General features: G+C 37.9%; 1 protein-coding gene across 2 annotated transcripts in view; it reads left to right on the top strand.

The window, feature by feature from the left end:
* The window catches only part of PDS5A (PDS5 cohesin associated factor A), a 77,169-nt gene extending 60,258 nt beyond the window's left edge, over positions 1-16,911 (top strand). The window contains exons 24-34 of one of the 2 annotated variants that reach the window (XM_079305746.1): positions 65-188; positions 462-666; positions 1,175-1,289; positions 4,072-4,204; positions 4,808-4,927; positions 6,063-6,125; positions 10,029-10,168; positions 11,025-11,130; positions 13,575-13,927; positions 14,990-15,140; positions 15,706-16,911. In XM_079305746.1, the coding sequence (XP_079161872.1) occupies positions 65-188; positions 462-666; positions 1,175-1,289; positions 4,072-4,204; positions 4,808-4,927; positions 6,063-6,125; positions 10,029-10,168; positions 11,025-11,130; positions 13,575-13,927; positions 14,990-15,140; positions 15,706-15,741 (1,546 nt within the window). In that variant the 3' untranslated portion in view covers positions 15,742-16,911. The remainder of the gene's footprint in view (positions 1-64; positions 189-461; positions 667-1,174; positions 1,290-4,071; positions 4,205-4,807; positions 4,928-6,062; positions 6,126-10,028; positions 10,169-11,024; positions 11,131-13,574; positions 13,928-14,989; positions 15,141-15,705) is intronic. The other variant, XM_079305747.1, reaches the window with a different exon arrangement.
* Positions 16,912-20,258: the final 3,347 nt, after the last annotated feature.

The raw sequence follows: 20,258 nt of genomic DNA, 5'->3' as shown, positions 1-20,258 counted from the left end.
AATTTAAGGATAGTTGTAATGATCTGTGATTAATTATTTGGATTTTTTTCTCTGCCATGTTTAGTAAATCAGATATGTCTCGACTGAGATTAGCTGCTGGTAGTGCAATAATGAAGCTTGCACAGGAACCCTGTTACCATGAAATAATTACCCCAGAACAGTTCCAGCTCTGTGCACTCGTCATTAATGTAAGTAATTGCATTAGAATTGAAGTGACCCTTAATTGAGTTCTGAGTCCTTGTGCCTGAGCTTTTGTTGCTGCTACACTGAGTATATTCTGTTCCTCACTTCAGCTTTCACAGGAGTTAATGAAGTTTCAATTTCAAATGTTTCTAGTGCTGCTCTTGTTCATATTTTTAAAAGCTTCCTCATAATTCCACTTTGTATGCCTTCCGTTTTTGGGGGTTTTTTTTAAGACCAGGATTTTAATGGTTGCACATTCATGGTTTGTGTTGCTGTAGGATGAATGCTACCAGGTGAGGCAGATATTTGCCCAGAAGCTGCATAAGGCACTTGTGAAATTACTGCTCCCTTTGGAATATATGGCAATCTTTGCTTTGTGTGCCAAAGACCCTGTGAAGGAGAGAAGAGCACATGCTAGACAGTGCTTGCTCAAAAACATCAGTATACGAAGAGAATACATTAAGCAGAATCCTATGGCTAACGGTTAGTATTTCACTAAAATTGTTAAGAATACAGTAATACTAAACTGGAAGGAGTAATTATTAAACCCTAAGCAATTGACTTTTCTAAAGAAGCACTAGATAAGTTTAATCTATTTCTCTGTCTTTATATTGGACGCATTCAGATCTAAATTTACTTAGTTCTGTATTAGCATAAACCAGAAAATGATCTTCTGTACATTGTTGAGAATACAATGCTGAAAATATGTTCCTCTACAACTACAGTTGTAGTTGTTTTGCTCAAAAAATAAAATTTTGCGTCCTGATATTTTTAGGCTTCATGACCTTCTTCCTGAAGTAAGACCAAATATTTCTGTAGTAGTAAAACCTGTTAATTTTTTTAATGATTCATTAAAAGTAAATTCTGTAGAAAGAAAATGCAAGTCAAAATTTTACATTTCACGTTTGAAAAAGTTGTACTTTGAATAAGTTCTTCTTATGATACTTGTGTATGTGTGTAATATAGAAGCAATATTTTGTTGTTACTGTAGAAAAATTGCTGTCCTTGCTGCCTGAATATGTGGTACCATATATGATTCACTTACTGGCCCATGATCCAGATTTCACAAAACCTCAGGATGTTGATCAGCTTCGTGATGTCAAAGAGTAAGTGTCAAGTGATTCTGGAATTCTTATGCTGAGAATTTTTCTGCACTTGGAAAGAAACTGACTAGTAAGAGCAAACAGCTAATTAGGAAGAAGAAATACTTCTTTTATCAACAGTATCTTGCAAACCAGTAAATGGAAAAAATGGAAATACCGAACATTTAATCATGGGAAGAGTGCATCAACAACTGCTTAGCAGTATATTCTGAAAGTCCAAATGGTAAACTCTAGGTCATACTATAGTATATCAAATCAGTGAGTAGTGTATGCTTCTTTTAAAGTAAGTAATGATTTTAGAGTCTTGTCTTTGTGCCTAGGAGTATTTATAGGACGTCACGTAATGTTAGTTCAAATATTTTGAAACTTAAAATAGAGTGCTTCTCCAAGACTTGAAAACACTGAGGCTGGATAAGCCCTGCCTGACCGGTAACTTATTAGTTTTAGTGTTTTGATTTTTTGTTGTAATAATTTTTGATTAATAAAAACTGAGCTTTGTTGGGTTTGTATTAGGCGTGTTTAACTACATATTAAAATCAATATACATCATCCGAAAAGCAGTTCTTTTTTGGCAGCAATAGACTAGTTCAGATCTTAATGCTTTTTGCACCTTCACTTCTCACAGTCTGATTCTTTCTCTAAATGAAAAACTTTGTGTGTTCTGAATTCTGAGCTACTTGATTCACACCTGGTCAGACCTGAAGTCGGTGAAGATTTTTTACCTTAACAAGTCTGCATTTTGTCCCAGCTCTCCCTGTTCCTGGCAACATCTGAAAGCATCCTCCAGCATGTACTTTATCCAAAATGCATGGGAACAAGTTCTGATTTGCCGTCACTGAGTTAATACTTTCTTTGAAAAGCACTTTCTAGTGCACAGAGCTTTTTTGGACTCTCCTTGTATAGCTTTTCTTTGTTGGCCAGTTTCCTCCCTCATGTTTGTCACAGACTGGCTGAACTAGCCAGAAGGGACTGCTCCAAACAAAGAAATACTCTGTAGGGAAATTTTGGCAGGAATACTTCTCTGAAGAATCTTCTGAGATATGAAAAATGTTTTCCTTTTAATGTGATACACTGTTTCTTTCAACAGCTCTGAACGTCTTAGTGCTCACCTTAAAGTGTTAACATAGATGCTTGCAAAATTGGAAAAGCAGACTTTGCAGTGTATTTTGTTGGTGTCTCCCTAGTTCATCTTGGTTTACATGGCCTAGATACAGTGATGTACAGTAAATACATGCTTAGCAATTCCTGAACCATAATCTGTAGTACCTACTGTTACTGATAAAGTTTTTAAAGTTTATCCTGCAGGGATATGTTGGGAATTAGTTGGTTTTTATCTTTATACTGTCTCAAGTGTATTTTTCTTCCTAATTCATATTCCAAAATTACTGAAATGCATACAAAGAATGACTTTATGTGACTGTGTTCCTCTAGGTGCATGCTTTTCTACATAAAATCCCACTGGTATTTTGGAAAGGTCTTGTTCAAAGTTGATAATTATTTATGTAATTTGCTCATTAGTGAGAAAGTCAAGCTATTCAATATGACCTGAGTTAACTGGAATTACCAGAGTATAATGTGTTCTCAGTAGTAATCTTGGGGTGACAGGTGTTGCAGAACCTGGATCAGGGTAGTGTGTTCTTGGTCCTGTATTCATTCTATTCAAGTTCTTGAAAATAGTGGATAGGTGTATGTAAAGCTCTCTAACAGATTGATTTACCATAGCCTTTGTAGCTTATGGATGCAAGTCAGACTAAGACATCTTAGTTTCTTGAACATCAGATAGCTCTATAAGTATCTTGATGGAGCTTAAGCTTCTGAGCTTTTGAGAAAAATGTTTCTTCATCTCTTTTCATTACAGTTTGTATCCAGTAAGGAGATGGGGGTTTTTGTGAGCAGGGAATTCTGATGTTCAGTCATCTATTTTTCTTGGGTTTTATTACCTCTTTCTACAAAAGAATCTCTCTTCCAAAGCTTCAGAATTAAATTAGCTACTGGCAAACACTGCATTTCTCAGACCCACCCACATGTCTGTCCCAACTAAGTATTATTTTACCATATTGTGACTGTAGACCCTTTAACCATATGCAGTGGTGGAGCTTGATAGCAAATGACAACATGGATAGACCAGTTGTGCTTTATATCATAATTGGCAAATTTTTAAAACAAACTTTCAGTCAAAGTAAAGTGTAGTCTCACTAGAAGTAAACTAGATTTAAAAAAAGAAACCTAGGAAAACTAATTCCATTAAGTCTTTCTTGGGAGAATTTTCCTCCCGTGTGGATCATTAATAAGAATCTGACCTGCTTTTTGGAACTCCTCTCCTATTTGAACTGCAATATTAATCCATTTATTGTGGGTAACTGACTAGCAGCAGCATGATTTAAGCCTGCCTTGAGTGTGCTCATGGTACATTGTTGATAGGGACATGGTGCTTAAAGTAGTGATTACAGAATTTGATTTGGGTAATGATAGCACCAGAATTCCCGTTTCTATTCATACGTGGAAGAGAAAAAATGTTGATTGTCTGGGCAGTATTTTTAGATGTAATAATAAGCACACTGATTTGGCAGGTTTTCTCCAAGGAGTACAGTTAAGACTGTGTGTGTTAAAGGCCTAGACTCTGTTTACATGACTATATGATATTATTTGTTTGTCTTCAAATTGATTTTGGTTTCTTAAGAAAAAAGGCTGGTACAGCTAATAAAATTTTGTAAAGCTTTGCTGTATGTAGGAGCAGTAGTATAAAAGCTGGAGTGTAATTGCTTGTGGTTTTATGGCTTTTTAGGTGCCTGTGGTTCATGCTTGAAGTTTTAATGACAAAGAATGAAAACAATAGCCATGCCTTCATGAAAAAGATGTCAGAAAACATCAAGCTTACCCGAGATGCTCAGTCTCCTGATGAGCCAAAGGCCAATGAAGTAAGAAATGTCATTGAGATTAGTGTTGGGTGATGAGCTGAGGGTTTCACAAGCAGGATTTGCAGAAAGTCTGAAAGAACTAGCTCTGACATTTTTATGGTTTTTTAGAGACACTGGTAATTGCAAGCCCTGTATATATGTTTCCAATCTCATTCTTGCAAAACCTTGCTGACCTCACCCTGTACATAATACCTGCAGCTTTTAAAAATATTCCTGTTACTGCCTGCTTTATTTTAACAACTGCCTAGTTTCCTGACATAAGTATTTTCTGCTGTTGGAGGAGGAAATACTGCATTATACAGCTACTGTATGAACCCATTAATTTCTAGTAGAGATGAGAAACTATTTAAGGTGATTTGATTGATCAGGAGCTTCAATTGTACAGCATAGTCAGGTAAGGTATTACTAGATTTTATAAATAGTATCATATGAAAAATGAGGACTTCTCCATGTGTTTTAAGACTCAGCAGCATGGTTAATGATATAAGCACAAAATACGCCCTTAGTGATGGTTGTTTAAACACATAGTATAAACTTTTTAAAGTACTGCATTCTTTCTACACAGTAATTCTGAAAGCATGCTTTTCTTTTTTCTTTCTCCAGAAACTTTACACAGTATGTGATGTAGCACTATGTGTAATCAACAGCAAAAGTGCTTTGTGCAATGCAGATTCACCGAAGGACCCTGTATTGCCAACCAAATTTTTTACACAACCTGAAAAGGTAAATTTGTTAATTTTATTTCCAGAGTAATAGAGGGAAATAAGTTTTGGATTTGGGGGTTTTTTTTGATTGAGAGCTAGTTATGTCTAAGATAATGAGTGGGAAAATGCATCTTTTATTATCAGCAATTAATTTTTTAATGTCAGCTCTATGCTGTGCTGTCTATGTAATATGAAGACGTGACAGAAGTATTTGTAACCAGGTGAGAACTAATTGGAATTAATGCTGATATGTTGGCATGTATTGCGAATCATTTCATTAGTGTGTTTCACAAGTGCCTCTGAATATATGAGAATACATGTTTATTATGACTGTATATCTGAATTAGAATGCAAACCAGACAAAAAAAGAGAATATTATTTTATGTCACCTATAGGATGTTTCTATCTGTCAGTAACTGTTGGGCTATTCTGCTTGCTGTACAAGTTGGTCCTCTTGTTGCCTAGTAATAGCTTTGGCAAGTACAGCTCTGCTGTCAGCAGTGGCACTACTGCTCTCCAAGAGATCTACTTCTGAAAAGTGTCAAGGGAGCACAAGTAATTCTCTGGACCAGACCTGATGTTTTAGTTGTCCTGGAGAATGTACTGCCTGACATTTTTCAGTGTCCTGGACTGTTAATTAACAACCTTTCCAGAGTCTGTTTAAGCAAAATTTGGTTTCCTGTATAATTGAGAAGTGGCAAATGCCATGTGAGCTGGTGCCTTTATGCAGTTACAGGATTTCAGTCTGTGTAAACTCTGATACTCAGAGTGACAAAGGTAACAACATTCAACTCGTTTAGAGAAAATGGCACCTCTTGCCCTGTTTGGACTTCCCATCAAAAATGTGCAAGTGAACAAATAGGGAGAGCAGTTTTGCATAATTTCAAAAAAATTTGTTACTTTAGAATTAAAAATGTTCATTCAAATTTCAGATATGGCATACTTCAGTCCTTCAGTAATGCTCACTGTAAATATCCATGAAAATACGAGTTTGCCAGATCTTTATTGGGTTGATTCATTGGTCAGCAGGTTGCATGCTGTAAAGTACGTGTAACACTTGATAGTTGTATCTAATTTGAGAAGTCAGTAGAGTATATAAAAAATAAATGAGATTTAGACATCAAGCACAAAATAATTTTCATTTTTTTATGCAGGATTTCTGCAATGACAGGAATTACATTTCAGAAGAGACAAGGGTTCTTCTCTTGACAGGAAAGGTACTGTATTTTGACAACCTGCAAGTCTTTGAATATGACTTGTGATCTTTAAAATATTCTGGACTGCTGTAGTTTAAAATTATATTAAGAGTTTGTGTACAATAATTTGTGACTATTTTATTCAATGTCATGTAATTATGTTCTTGAACATACAATCCGGTGAGTACACAATGCCAAGATTATTATCTGTGCACTGAGATGCAGATTCTTGATTACAGTTTTGTATATTATTGAAATAAGCTTGGTGTATAGTTATGATGCATATAGAGAATTGTGATAGCACTAGCATTGGAGATGTTAAATTTTCAGTTGTAGTATTTTTAATACAGCTTTTAATGCTGTTAAATTCAGCTGCAAATGTCTATGCACTTTTGAACATGTATTTCAGGGGGTCCCAGGTGGAGTTATTTTGTGGTTCTGACATTCTGTATTTGCAAAGCAAAGCACCTCTGGGAGATCCTTTCCAAAATGTAATGCAGAATTAGGTTGAATGCAACAGTAGGAGATATTGCTGAATCATTAAGGTTGAAAAGACCTCCAAAATCATTGGTTCCAGCCATTGGCCAGACACCACCATATCTACTAACCACAGCACTAAATGCCATTTTGAGTATTTCCAGTGATGGTGATTCCACCTCATCCTTGGCCAGTCTATTCCAATGCCTGACAGTCCTTCCTGTGAAGAAATTCTTCCTGATTTTCAAGCTCGACCTCCCCTGGAGCAGTTTGTAGCTGTTGCCTCTGCTGTCTTTAGCTGCTTGAGAGAAGAGGCCCCTCCCACCTGGCTACGGTCTCCTTTCAGGCAGTTGTAGAGAGTTTCAAACACCCCCAGCTCCCTCACTTGCTCATGATAAGATTTCCCAGCTCCATTGCCCTTCTCTGGACTCACTCCAGCAGCTCAGTGTCCTTGCAGTGAGGGACCCAGAATCAGAGAGAGTGGCCTCACCAGTGCTGAGTACAGAGGGACAGTCATTGCCCTGGTTCTGCTGGCCACACTGTTGCTGACACAGGCCAGGATGCCATTGGCCTCCTTGGCCATCTGGGCACTCACTGGCCCACATTCAGCTGCTGTCAGCCAGCACTCCCATGTCCTTTTCCACTGGGCAGCATTCCAGCCACTCTGCCCCAAGCCTGTAGTGCTGCTTGGGCTGCTTGTGACCCAGGTGCAGGACTCAGCACTGTGTCATGTTGAACCCCATAGCACAGGCCTTGGCCAGTGATCCAGCCTGTCCAGGTCCTTCTGCAGAGCCTTCCTGCCCACCAGCACAGTACTGCCACTCACATGATGTCATTTATGAACTGACTGATGGGACACTCAATCTCCTTTTCCAGATCATCAGTAGAGATATCAAACAGGACTGGCCCTATCACTGCTCCCTTGGGAACACCAGTAGTGAACAGCCACTGCTGCATGTAGCACCCTTCACCACCATTCTCTGGGTCTGACTACCCAGCCAGTTCTTAACCCAGTAAAAGTGCATCTGTGCAAACCGTGTGCTGCCAGCTTCTCCAGGAAGGTGCTTTGGGAGACAGCATTGAAGGCTTTACTAAAGTCCAGGTAGTCCACATCCACAGCCTTTCCTCATCTACTAGGTAGGTCATCTGGTCATAAAAGGAGATCAGGTTGGTCAAACAGGACCCATCTTTGTTAAATCCATTCTGACAGGGCCTGATCCCCTGGTTGTTCTTTGCACACCATGTGATCACACCCAAGATAACCAAAAGATCATCCATAACCTTCCTGGCCACCAAGATTGGGCTGACAGCCCTGTAGATCTCCCAGATCCTCCTTCTGGCCTTCTTGGAGATAGCATCACAATGGCCAACCTCCAGTCATGGGACTGGAGACTTCTGTGGAGCTCTGGAGAGGTCTGGGACCTCTCCAGTTAACCAGGACTGATGAAAAGTGGTGGAGTGCTTGGTGAGTTCCTCTGCCAGCTCCCTCAGGGAGATCCCATCCAGCCCCATAGACTTGTGAGTGTCCGAGTGGCTCACCAAGCCAATAACTACTTCCTTCTGGGTTGCAGGGAATCTGTTTCACTCCCTGTCCCTGTCTACCTGTCCAGGGGCTGGGTAGCCTGAGTATAGCTGACCTTTCTGTTCTAGGAGAGACAGAGAAGCCATTAAGTCCCTCAGCTTTTTCCTTGTCGTTAGTTAAAATATTCCCCTCCATGTCCAGTAAAGCATTGAGGTTTTCCTTAGCCCTCCTTTTGTTGTTAATGCATTTGTGAAAATGCTTCTTACTATCTTCTGTTGCAATGGCCAGCTTCAGTTTTAACTGAACTATTATATTCATATATTTATGATATGTTTTTATATTATAGTTATGTAATTATATGCAGAAAGGTGATTTAGAAGTAAACACTGTCTCTTTGGGGTTCTCGGATACAATTACAATGTTCTAAATCTTGCTGTGGCTGATGACTTGACCCATGTGCTCAGGCTGAGTAGGCAATAGAAAGTTTTATTTTGTCCCTGGGGAACAGTCCAGGAAGTTTTCATAACTGGCATGTCACATTCTTCATGTAATCCTATTTTTTTTAGAGGCCAAGTTAATTTATTAAGACATTCCCTAGAAGAAAAAATAATTCCCATGTGTGGAAGTTATGATGGAGCAGACAGGATAAAGATACTGTAGATGCTGGAAAACATTGGCTAGGAAGAAAAGCAGTTATCTCTGTAGAAAAGGCTTGTTACTGAAAACATGTTCAAGTGGCTGCATCATCCTAGTGCTAATTCTGCACAATATTTCCTTGAACATATTATTCCTTTAATAAAATAATTTATTTGCCTCATTTACTGAGTAGCTGAGTTTACTGCATATCCAAAGAAGGAAAACAAAATGAGTGAAGTGTCTGGAGCACAAGTCTTATGAGGAGCAGCTGAGGGAGCTGGGGTTCTCATTCCCCCCAGACACGGTGTTCTAATACAGGGCTCTGGGGGTCCCAGGGCCCGTCACTGGTGTTGAAGACAGAGGCAGTTATGAGGTTAAATGTTTCTGCTTTGCCACCTCCTGTTTGTGAGGTGACCAGCCTCATCAAGCAATGTCCCAGTCCCAGTGTTATCTCTGATCTCCTTTTTACTTTTGACTTAACTTAAAAAGCCCTTTTTGTGGCCTTTGTAGTGCCAGCCAATTTGAACTGTAATCACGCTTTGGCCACAGGAATTTTCTCCCTACAGTGGTGAGCAGCATTTCTGTAGTCCTGCTGTCTTGTCTGTCATTGTTTCCAAATACTGTATACTTCTGTTTTCTGCTGAAATTCCAAAAGATCCCTGCTCAGCCAGGCTGAACTTCTGCCTCACTTGCTTGACATCTTACACCTTGAAGTTGCCTTCTGTGCTTTTAAGAGATGGTTCCTAAAAAGTGACCAGCCCTCATGCATCGCAGGACCCTCAAAAGCAGATTCCCAGAGCATCCAGAAGTCTTGCAGCACCTAAAATCTGCTGTCCCCCATATGCAGGGCCAAGCTTGTCCATAAGGCCAAAAGCAGTTGAGCCAGAAAGATCCTGTAATTCCTTGTAGAACTATGGTTCTGGCTGGGTAGTCAATAGTAGACTCCCACAACAATATCCACTTTATTTGCTTTCCCATTCATCCTTACTCAGAGGCTCTCAACTCTAATATTGCCTAACATTTTGGCTTTTGTTGAGACTTCTCCAGCTGCTGTGCTTTCAGAGCATGAGAGAGAGAGAAGGGCAGTTGATTAAATACCCTTAAATTGCAAGAAGTAAAAGGATAAACAATGTTTTTGAAGTAAAGATAAGGTTAGTAGCTCTAACCTGATGGCATTGTGTCAAGACTGTTAATCCAGAAAAAGTATTTTTAAATAATCAAGCAAATATTTGTAAAATTAGGTATGTATCTGAAGTTTGCATTTTTAAAGATTTAAACATTTTTTCTAGCCAAAACCAACTGGTGTATTAGGTACAGTAAACAAACCATTATCTGCAACTGGAAGGAGACCATATATCAGGACTACAGGATCAGAGACTGGAAGCAGTGTAAACTCTGAGCTGAGCTCTTCTGCAGGAAACAGATCAAGGTACAAGAGTCCAAAATTTCTTTCATCAGCTCTTTACTTCATGTTTTCCACTGTGCTTGCAAGTTTTAGGACAGGAGATTATTTGGTGTTTGATAAAAGTTTGTTGAAGCAGACCAGGGTCTCAGTGGAAAGATGCAACATATATAATATTACAAATATCAAATACTCGTGTTTATCAAATATTACAACTGTCAAATATTACAAATACTCAGTGTTTCTTCTAGAAAGCATTATTTTTATATGGATGCAGAGCTTTAAAATCTGTTGTAAACCTGGAGAAACAGTTTACACTTTCAGATTTCAATATTGTTTAATTTGGTTTGGAATTGATTACCTGACTAAAATTAAAAGAAAGCAGAGAAAGTCAGCTCTAGTTGCTACATTTTGTAAGGCTAAAGGGAAGTATAACTATATTCAGAATTTGTTCTGTAAGCATGCATAATATAAGTTGTAATACTCTTGGTTTTTTTCTTTGTTGTTCTTTTGTTTTCTATGAAGTTGGGGCATTATTGGTGTTTATTGTTCTTCACTACATTTTACAGTATTGGCTCTTTCTATCTGGAAAACAAACACAGCCTGTTTTAGAGCTCTGGTCTTAAGTTTGCAAAAGTCATTATACAGTGGTGTGTCTGTGGTAAGGGACTTGACTCAATGACCAGCCAATTCCTTTCAGACCTTTCTCAGTTTTGGGAAAGAAAATATAAGTGTAGACTCTGGCAAATGCAATTGTTTTTAAACTGATTTAGCTGATGGTATTGATTCCCCTCCCCCCACACCCCCTTTTTTTTACCCCAAATAATTCCAAACATTTTTCTTGTATATTTATGTTTTGTTATGTCTTCCATGATGCTCCCAGGGAACAAAGTTCAGATATATCAGAAACCGGAGTCAGTGAAAATGATGAAAATCCTGTGAGAATTATTTCAGTCACACCAGCAAAGACAGAACCTGTGAAAAACAAGGTATGTCCAGGGATTTTATGGACTGTATGTCTGTAATCTTGACATTTGGGGTTTTTTCAGTACATGTCACTCCAGGTGGTCTCTGAGGAACTGCTAACATCCAATTTCATTTAATATAGTTTTGTCAGTTTTTTAGCCTAACAGAAGACCCCTTATCTTCAAATTTATTTTATCCAGAGTAATTTATAGCTCTCATTTGAATGGACTTCATTCTTTTTTTTCTAAAAATCCTAAGTATTCCCCTGTTTATTCCACATTTTCCAATATAAGTAACAGTGAGCCTGGGATTCAGAGTGAAAGTTCACACCTGTAGTAGCTTTAACTGAAATCACTGCCAAGAAAATGTCAAATGGTCCTACAGCATGAAATAAACATCTAACTTCTGAGTTTTGTCACAATTAAAATCTTAATTAACTATTAAAAATATATTGTATAGTTCATCCCCCACCCGTTTTCAATAAAGAGAGAAGCACCATGTGTAAATCATAATGATTTTTTAACTTATAAAACATACAATAAGTTGAGTCCTGCACCTGGGATAAATTAAATTCAAGCAGCTGTAGAACATGCTGGGATCTGCATGGCTGGAGTGGAGGTTGGCTGGGAAAGACCCAGGGGACCATCCCCAGTGGATAACCAACAGAGTGTGAGCTGGCTGTGTGCCTTGGCTGCAGTGAAGGCAGCAAGCTGTGTCCTGAGTCGTGAGCAGATACAGAGATGTGCTTATTCCACCCCATTTGGCATTCATTAGGCCATACCTGGGGTACTGTGTCCTCCCAAGTTCGATGCAGATAATGAAAAACTGGGAAGAGCCTTGCAGGGGGGCACCAGGATGATGAAGGCATGGAGAAGTTGTGTGAAGAAGGATTTGAAGTGTTGGGTTTGTTCAGCTTAGAGAAGAGAAGCCTTGGAGAGGATCAGTCAGTTTTTCAATATCTAAAAGGTATTTATGAAAAAGGTGGATGGAAGTATTCTGAAGGCTGCTTGCTGGAAGGACAGAAGGATACTGGAAGAAGTTGCCTCAGGGGAAATTCTGTCTGGATGCAAACAGGAAAAAAGTACAAAAAAAAAAAAATCTACATTGTGGAGAAATTTAAACACTGGAACCAGACTGTCCAGAAAAGTGGTGGATTATCAGTGTTCATGGCTTGACTTGTTAAGGGCCTGGATAACCACTTGAGGCTACACTGTCAACAGGTTTGACAAGATGATTTTGGAAGATAACTTCCAACCTAGATGATTCTGTGATTTAAAACAGATTTTTGTAATAGTGTAGGAATCCATAGATGATTTAGGATTTTTAAGAAGTTATATATGTGCTTTATCTTTTTTTATTAGATGAAGTCAGAGTAATAAGCAAGTGTTTTGAATTTGTATCATCACATAGAGAAATTAGGGAAAGCACATATAAAGTAAATCTTAAACAATGCTTTCTAGGTTCTTGAAGTTGAAATTTCAGAGAATGTGTAAAGTTCATATGAATAGCAATTGTAAGTGTCTATTATGAAGCTGCTGGAACAGTAGTGAAGATTACAGAGATTGCCTGACTCATTTGGACACATAAGAAATAATAGTAGAATATTTAACAAAAAAAGTCCTTGGTTCTGATACAGCACTTAGATTAGTGACATTAATTTGTGAATTTGCTAAATCATCCTAGCCATACTTCATCAGTATCTTTTTCTCTACCACTTCTCCCAAGTGGTTTGGAAGTCAGTGTTCAAATGAAGGCTTAGTATCCAGTTGTTTCCTCTTTTCCATATGAATACTGCTCTGTGTAGAGAAGGACATTGCTAACCCTTTATCTTTTACATATACAGACACCTCTTTATGGTATTTAATCACTTCATTACCCTGTTCAGTGTGTTGAGAGGAATGTGCATGTAGGCCATACATATTCAGATATGACAAAGAATTAACAAACACAGCAAGTTTCATTTTTGGTGTGATCTTACTTCATTATTCCCTACAAGTCTTGTGTTTTTCTTTACTGACACTTAGATCTTCAGTAAACTGCACCTTTACTGAATGTCAGTCTCAGAATTTGCATGTGTGGAAGTAAATAGTAAATACTGCTGTATTGGAATAATTCTTTTGCTTCTCAGTTTTCTCTTGCCATTTGACAAAGAGACAGTAAAAGGAGCTTGTCCAGAAAAACCATCATGAGAGGAACTCATAAAGATAATTACTGTAATCTCTCTCACACCACTGAAAGATACATTAGGTGCAGGTAATAAAATTACACACAATACAGAAAATATTTTTGCAAGAGTAAGGTCCAAAATCTCATTTAGTAAAACCTGTTGCTAGGTCTAAGACTATGTGATATGTTTTCATAACAATACTTGGCTTGAAAAACTCCTATTTCTGTTGGAGTGAGATAACAATTTGGGTTTGCCTTTCGGAATATTTTTTTGTTCACATTCATGATTTTTATTTTCTAGGAGATAAATTCTGATCAGACAACACAAGGAAATAGCACTGAACGTGGGAAAAAAAGAACAGCAGCAGCATCTGGAACAGAGAATATTCATCAAAAAACAGAGGAAAAAAGTGTAGAAGAAACAGGCCCATCGCTCGCAGCAAAAACCAGGAGAGGGCGACCAACCAAACCAGAGCCTCAGGGTACCACTGCAAAAAACGAGGAGACAAATAAACCACCTGTCAGGGGAAGGAAGAGGGCAGCAGCCAACCAAGAAAGTCCAGGGAATTTAGAGGCAGGTAATGCCAAAGCACCAAAACAGCAAGACACAGCAAAAAAGCCAGCAGCAGCACAGAGACAAATTGATCTACAGAGGTAAAAATAAATAATGAAATACATGGGGGTTGTGTGGGGGGGGATGATCCTTTCCTGTCTCAAGTCAGTAATTCCTGTCTAAATTGTAATTTACAATTAGATATAGTTAAGGGGACAACTAAACCACAGGGATACCATGGTCCTCCATATGTTGCATTGAGTTCTATTTTTCAGAGTAAGTACCTGGGCAGCTGGAACTGGAGAAATTAATTTGTCAGAACAGGATAAACTTAACCTGTTTTCACCAAATGTTATTTTTATGCATCCTGATTCCACTTCCTAGCATTGCTATGTAAAGAAACTAAGTGTTGATGGTGTTTCAGTGCATTTTTAATGCCAGGCACATAGGCATTTGGCTATTCTGCTATGCTTCCCTTCATTGATAGCAAAGGCTTGGAAACTGTCCTTAAAGCACAGGAAAATTTGTAATTCCAGCTGCAACTATTTCCTGATAAGTTGGGTCTGTGCTTGTTTTAATATTGGTACTGTAATGTCTATTTTAATTAACTGAAAATTAACATTTGGAACTTTGTAAACTATGAAAGAGCTTTTGGATGATAACCTGGGCTCCTTTAGTGTTTAAAGGTGTTGACTTGGTTTGCAATACAAGTAATTCATAATGTTCAGAAACACAAGAATTCTGTTTTGCTGGATCTGGTACATAATTAATGCAAAAGTGTCCAAAGTGGTAGAGCAGTAAGGTCTGCAAACCAGTGTGCTCTAAGAAATCACAAATTAATCTAAAGGAAAAAAAAAAAAGAATAATTGGAATAGTTCATTCTAGAGATTTGTAAGTTGAAGATCTTACAGAGAACCTTGAACAAAAATAGTTTTACCTTCTCAGAGTAAGCTTTATACACCTGTATAATGTACTGCCAAGAGTGTAATATTTGTGTACTGCTTTGCAATGCTTGTTTAATATGTAAAATTTTTTCAAGTCTTTAGAACAAACTGTACTATCCATAGCCTTTAATAAGCTACTGTATCAGATAACATCTTTAAAATGTATAATGTCTCAGTGTTTTTTGGACAAAATACCAAAACATTGTTAACATTTTTCAGAAGCCAGGTGCTTGGAAGTGATGGAGATTCAATGTTGGAGATAGACTCAAGTTCAGAATACTCTCAAAATGCAGTGGATCTTTTTAAGGCCTGTGGGAGCAGCCAGGAAGATTCTGAGGATACAGAGATAGCAGAGGGAGGCTTCCTTAAGGTGTAGCAGGCATCTTACATAGGACAATTCTCTGTTTTTACTTCTTTATTGTAGTTTATACAGTATTAAATCAAAGAAATTTGTGTGTAAAAAATGCTCTGTCTAATAGCTTTTTAGCCTTTAAGTTAGACATGTACAAGTTACTGTAAATACTTGGAAAGTACTGCCTATTCTCAAGTAAAATGGGCTATTTTTATAAACCTTGGTAATTACAGTTAATTAGATTAAGTTTCTGTTCTTAATCTCTGATTCCAGTGAAAGCAGTGGATAACAGTTTATATTTATGCTGAAAAAACATTACTCACTTATGGAATTATAAAATGCACAATGCAAGTTGTGTAGTTTCAAGTTTATCAAGAAGTTGTGCTATACAATAAGGAAATTTAGTTGTATTCAATTAATTATGTAATTGTTGAGAAGATACAAGATGAAGCTGCAAGAATCACAGTATAAAAAGTGTAAAAGCTAAAATGTAAGCAGTTTATGGTAGGATTTTGATTCAGAATCACTTGTCATTTCCAAGTCCTTACAATTAACTTTCATTTCCTTTTCTCCCCTCATAAAGGTAAAAAGAAAACTTGCTCGAAAAGGGAGGAAATGAAGGCCAAATAAAGGCATGCTCCAAGCTTCTGCAAAAACTAGGATTCAGAAATTTCCTGTACAGGAACTGAAATTACTTCAAAACACACAGCTTTCAGCTCTGAAACCAGAAGGAAAACTATGCTTCCCTTTCACATGAAATTAATCCTTCTCAATGGAAATGTAAAGCAGAAACTCTTGAGAAAGAGGCTAAAAGCATCTGTACTTATTTCCCCAGAGACTTTTTTTATGAAAAGTCAATAATTAAGCAAATTGCTTAACACTTGGTTCCAGTTCCTGCATTCTGGAGTTTAAAAGTGTATTTACACCATTAACTTTCATGCTGCATTTTTTTTAAAGAAGGTCAGAGAAGGTCCTTACACTGACATTGAAAATTCATGATCCTAGAGCCAGGTATTCCCATGTTTCACAGAAAAGGTAGAAGTCTACTGAATGGATTTTAAACAAGACTAGAGGAAAAAAAAAAACACAATTTTTTTTTTTTTTTTTTGCTTTACTTTTGGAGACTGTTTTATGTATAATTCTTTCTGCCTGCCTACTTTTCTGCAAAAATAAGATGTACAGATTTCAGTTCCCTGCTATGAAAAGTCATGTGGTGGCAATTTTATAAATGTTGCTTTCTGATTTTTATCAGAGTGGGAAAGTAATCACTTAAAATTATTATTAATTCGCAAGTAGACATTTCATTTTTTAATTTTCCCTCCATTTTAGTTTAATATAATTTGCAATAAATGTACATATTGATGTTTGTTTTATAAAAACATATATCACTTTTAAGTGTTTTTACTCCTGCAGTTCTGTTGGAATATTCTAAATTTTAAAGGAGTAAAGACAGTCCAGCATTTGATTTTATAATGTTTGTCACCAGATTTTTATTATTGATGTAAAGAAAAAAAAATCAGTTTTTAAAAATAGTTGGACTTTGGCAGCTTTGTAAGGAAAGTTGGAAATGTTTAGGATTGCTCTCAATTTTAAGCATTGTGCTGATTGGAAGTAAGTCTGTTTTGCATTTTGTCTTCCTGTCCAGGCTCATTTTTTAATGTTTATTTTAGAAGATTGTTGCATCAATATTATGTTTCCTGGCATTGTTCAGCATAGATACAGTGTACACTTTTATGTACACATGATCATATTTAAGTTTGTTGCATAAAATAAACGCTTCTAGGTGTCATGTGGAGGTCTTTTTTAATTTATTTTTTTTCTTTCACAGAAAACTTAATTGCTGTGTCTGTGCATGGGCTTGGACATTTACAGAAGTACTGTACAGAGCGAAGGAGCTGTAATGCAGACAGTTAGGTAGTTAAAAAATTAAGTTTTTTCAGTAAAGTTACAGTGCTTGGTCTTGGGTTGGGTTGGTCTGCAGAGTGACAGTGAAGTTTTTCCTCCCACTGCCTCAGTTCCCTGTTTCTCCTCTGCAAGCTGTTTTGAAATCCTTTGATTCATATGCAAGAGCTGGATACTGGTGGTATTAGAGATTGCTGGTGCTCCTAAAATGGATAGGATGCAGTTGTGTGCTCTTCAACATGACTTGAGTCTCTCTCAACAAGTGTACAGCTGGTGTTGCTTTTCTTCTTTAACAGGAAATCACTGCATAAAGCAGTGTGTGCAGCTCTCCTTCTAAAGCAACCTGCAGTGCTTTGACCTGAAGGCTTTGAAATGCTTTTGACAGAAGATTTTAAAATCTAAAACTGAAATAATTTACAAGGTGAATTCTCTGATTGTAAAGCAGTTTCTTTGTAGTGCTCTGGTCAAATACTTCCCTCTCACAAAAGTTAGAGTCTTTTGGTTTAAACCAATTTTAAAATTTTAAAATGTTTTAGTTCGAAGTTTTCTGGTTCTACCTGAAAAAGAAACTTGCTTTTTCTTAGAAATTAGTTCTGTATCTAGTACAGAACTAGTGGCATGCCTTTTAACAGAGATCTAAAATCTGGACTTGACAAATCTTGCAAATAATTCAAATTTATTTCCAGAAGCTTTTTTTTTTTTAATTAAGTGGATAATTATTGGATTTTTTTCCTTTTTATAGTTTTTTGTCAGTTTTTAATTAATTGCTATGTCACATTTTTTAATGAGGCATCATAGAATAATATAGGTTAGAAGAGGTTTCTGGAGGTTCACTGCCATGCTCAGAACGTAGTTTTCAATTGTCTTTCTCCAGATGCAGTTATGTTGAGTTTTTTTATGGGCTTTTTTTTTTTTTTTAATGTGGACATTTGAGTTATTTTCCTATGTTGATTATCAGTAGAGTCAGAATGTATCAGTTGGTACATTCATGTAGCAAATTATGCTGGGCATAATTGGCTGAGCCAAAATGCAGCTTACAAGAACTACCAGAAAGGGCCCTCACTGACTCTTTCCAGAACTTGCCCCAGGCAAGGCTGAGCACAGAATTTCCCTGCCTGCCCCCATTCCCTTGTTGAAGCTGTTGGGGCAGCCGTGGTGCTGTTGGGAGCTGCCCAGCCATGGGTGGGCACCTTTGTGGCAGAGCTGCACCCCAGGCCAGACAGCACACAGGAGGCAGCCTGGAGAACCAGGCATTCTTACACAGACAGAATTGATGCATTGCCAGTGCTGCTGAGGCCTTAAAATCAAGATCTATTAAGGAGTATAAAACTCTGGAATTGAAGGCAAAGTATTTCAAAGAAACGGGGGATGGGGTGGAGTCTGTGTGTGTTCTTGGCCATGTATCAGTTTTCAAATATTGTACATAAGAGTGGGGATTTTCCCATTATAGTGAGAAAACTGATGCTCAGAGTTCTTCACTTGTTAATGTGCAATTAATAGGAAGCCTGATAAAACCAGTCTTTATGGCTTTTTACCAGTGTAAGATTTAAAGGTGCTGAGGTTTCACATTCAGTTACATAGACAGAATTAAGTTCTTATCATCTTTTAAGTTCTCATTTTCATAAAAGTCTGGCTGTGTTTCTTAGCAGACATACATTTATTTCTGTTTCTTTCTATCTTCTGATGCTTGGACTGCACACCTTTCATCACAGTAAGACAGGAAAGCTGTTTGTTCTACTACTCAGCAAAACTAAATAGTAGTTTTGGATAAAAAAACAATGTTTTCTTGAGCAATCTTAAACATAAGCAATAATATGCACTACAAACCTTTTCTGCACATGCTGACAAGCCCTGCAAGTTTTAGAACTGATAAATAACAAAATGCTATCTAAAATGTGCTTCCAGCTGTTAGACACTTAGCTCATATTGTTGGACCAAGTTCAGCATCAGACTGGCTCTTGAACGTCGAGTTAACTGATGGGGCTGTAACAACTGAACTGTTTCCTCTAAAGATAAAGAAATATTTGTAATCACCAAATATTTGCAATACAGAGGAGACCTGCTTCTTGAAGAAATCATCCATGTGGATTCTAGTTCTCTTGCCTGTGTGTTTTGTTACTGTCTTTATCAGCAGTAATAGTTCTGTTTGTGCCTGAAAATCAAATCTCAAATTGGTGCTCAGGGAAATGGCCCAAATTAAAGAAGATGGGCTATGAAGTCTACTTGCTGCAGGTGCACAGAGCTGATAACCAAGCATTAGTCACAGAGTGGCTAGTCTAAGCCCAGGGCACTGTATATCTGGGTGCAGGAACAGATTTGCACAGGGAGAAGCCAGGTGTTAAAAAGCAGGGAGAAAAGTCCTTCTGTACAGCATCACTTCATGTGTCCCTTGAAGGCTTCTCCTCCTTGAATTTCTGACAAGAGGAAATCATCATGCTGGTGAGTACCCGGGTATTCAGATGGCCAGAAGGAACCTCAAACAATACTATAAAATAAAACTTCAAAGACCAACAGTAGCTTCCATTTCTTAAGACATTTTAATCCACAAATTCTGTAGATTGAGTTGCCTCAGTTCCTCAAAGACAGAAAACAAGACAGAACTTCCTCAGAAGCAGAACTTGGAAGTGGTTGCTGTCAACCTGTCCCTTCCTAGCTGCACAGCCTGAGTCAAGAGAGTGGATCCAGGATGTCCTTTAATTTCTTCTAAATGAGACCAAAGCAGGTGAATGACTGACCATCAGAGATTCCTTATCACCAAGTCAGTGTACTGACCCACAGGATGAATGCTTCCACAGATTGCTCCCTTGCATACGTTAGATCCAGAATGGGAACACCTCTGAGCCTGGGGAACTTTGCAGCCTTATTTTTTGCAGTCTGAAAGGAGATAAGTTCTTGGCATGTGCACCTGCTAGATGATTGGGACCACAGCCAAAGGTTTGCTGCAGCTCAGACCTCCTGCTCACTCCATGAAAAAGCTGGAGGCACAGCTACAAGTACTCCAGCAGTTGGTAGGAGCAGCTCTGCAGCCGAACTCGGGCATTACATGAGCTGGAAGATGCTGTGAGTGTGTTCCTCAGAACCCTGGTGTCACGTCAGGCAAAGGGCAGTTGTCATACCTTTGGAACAAATCCTGCTATTCACCTTTCTGACTTGCAACACAGCATGTTCTCTCAGCCTAGGGAAAATCTTGACACTTGTATCAGGACTGCTGACCTGTGGTGGCTCGGTGTTGCA

The sequence above is a fragment of the Erithacus rubecula genome (genome assembly GCF_903797595.1).
Source record: "Erithacus rubecula genome assembly, chromosome: 5".
Lineage (NCBI taxonomy): Eukaryota > Metazoa > Chordata > Aves > Passeriformes > Muscicapidae > Erithacus > Erithacus rubecula.
The sequence above is the reverse complement of the archived record's forward strand: the minus strand, read 5'-3'. Positions and strand labels throughout refer to the sequence as shown.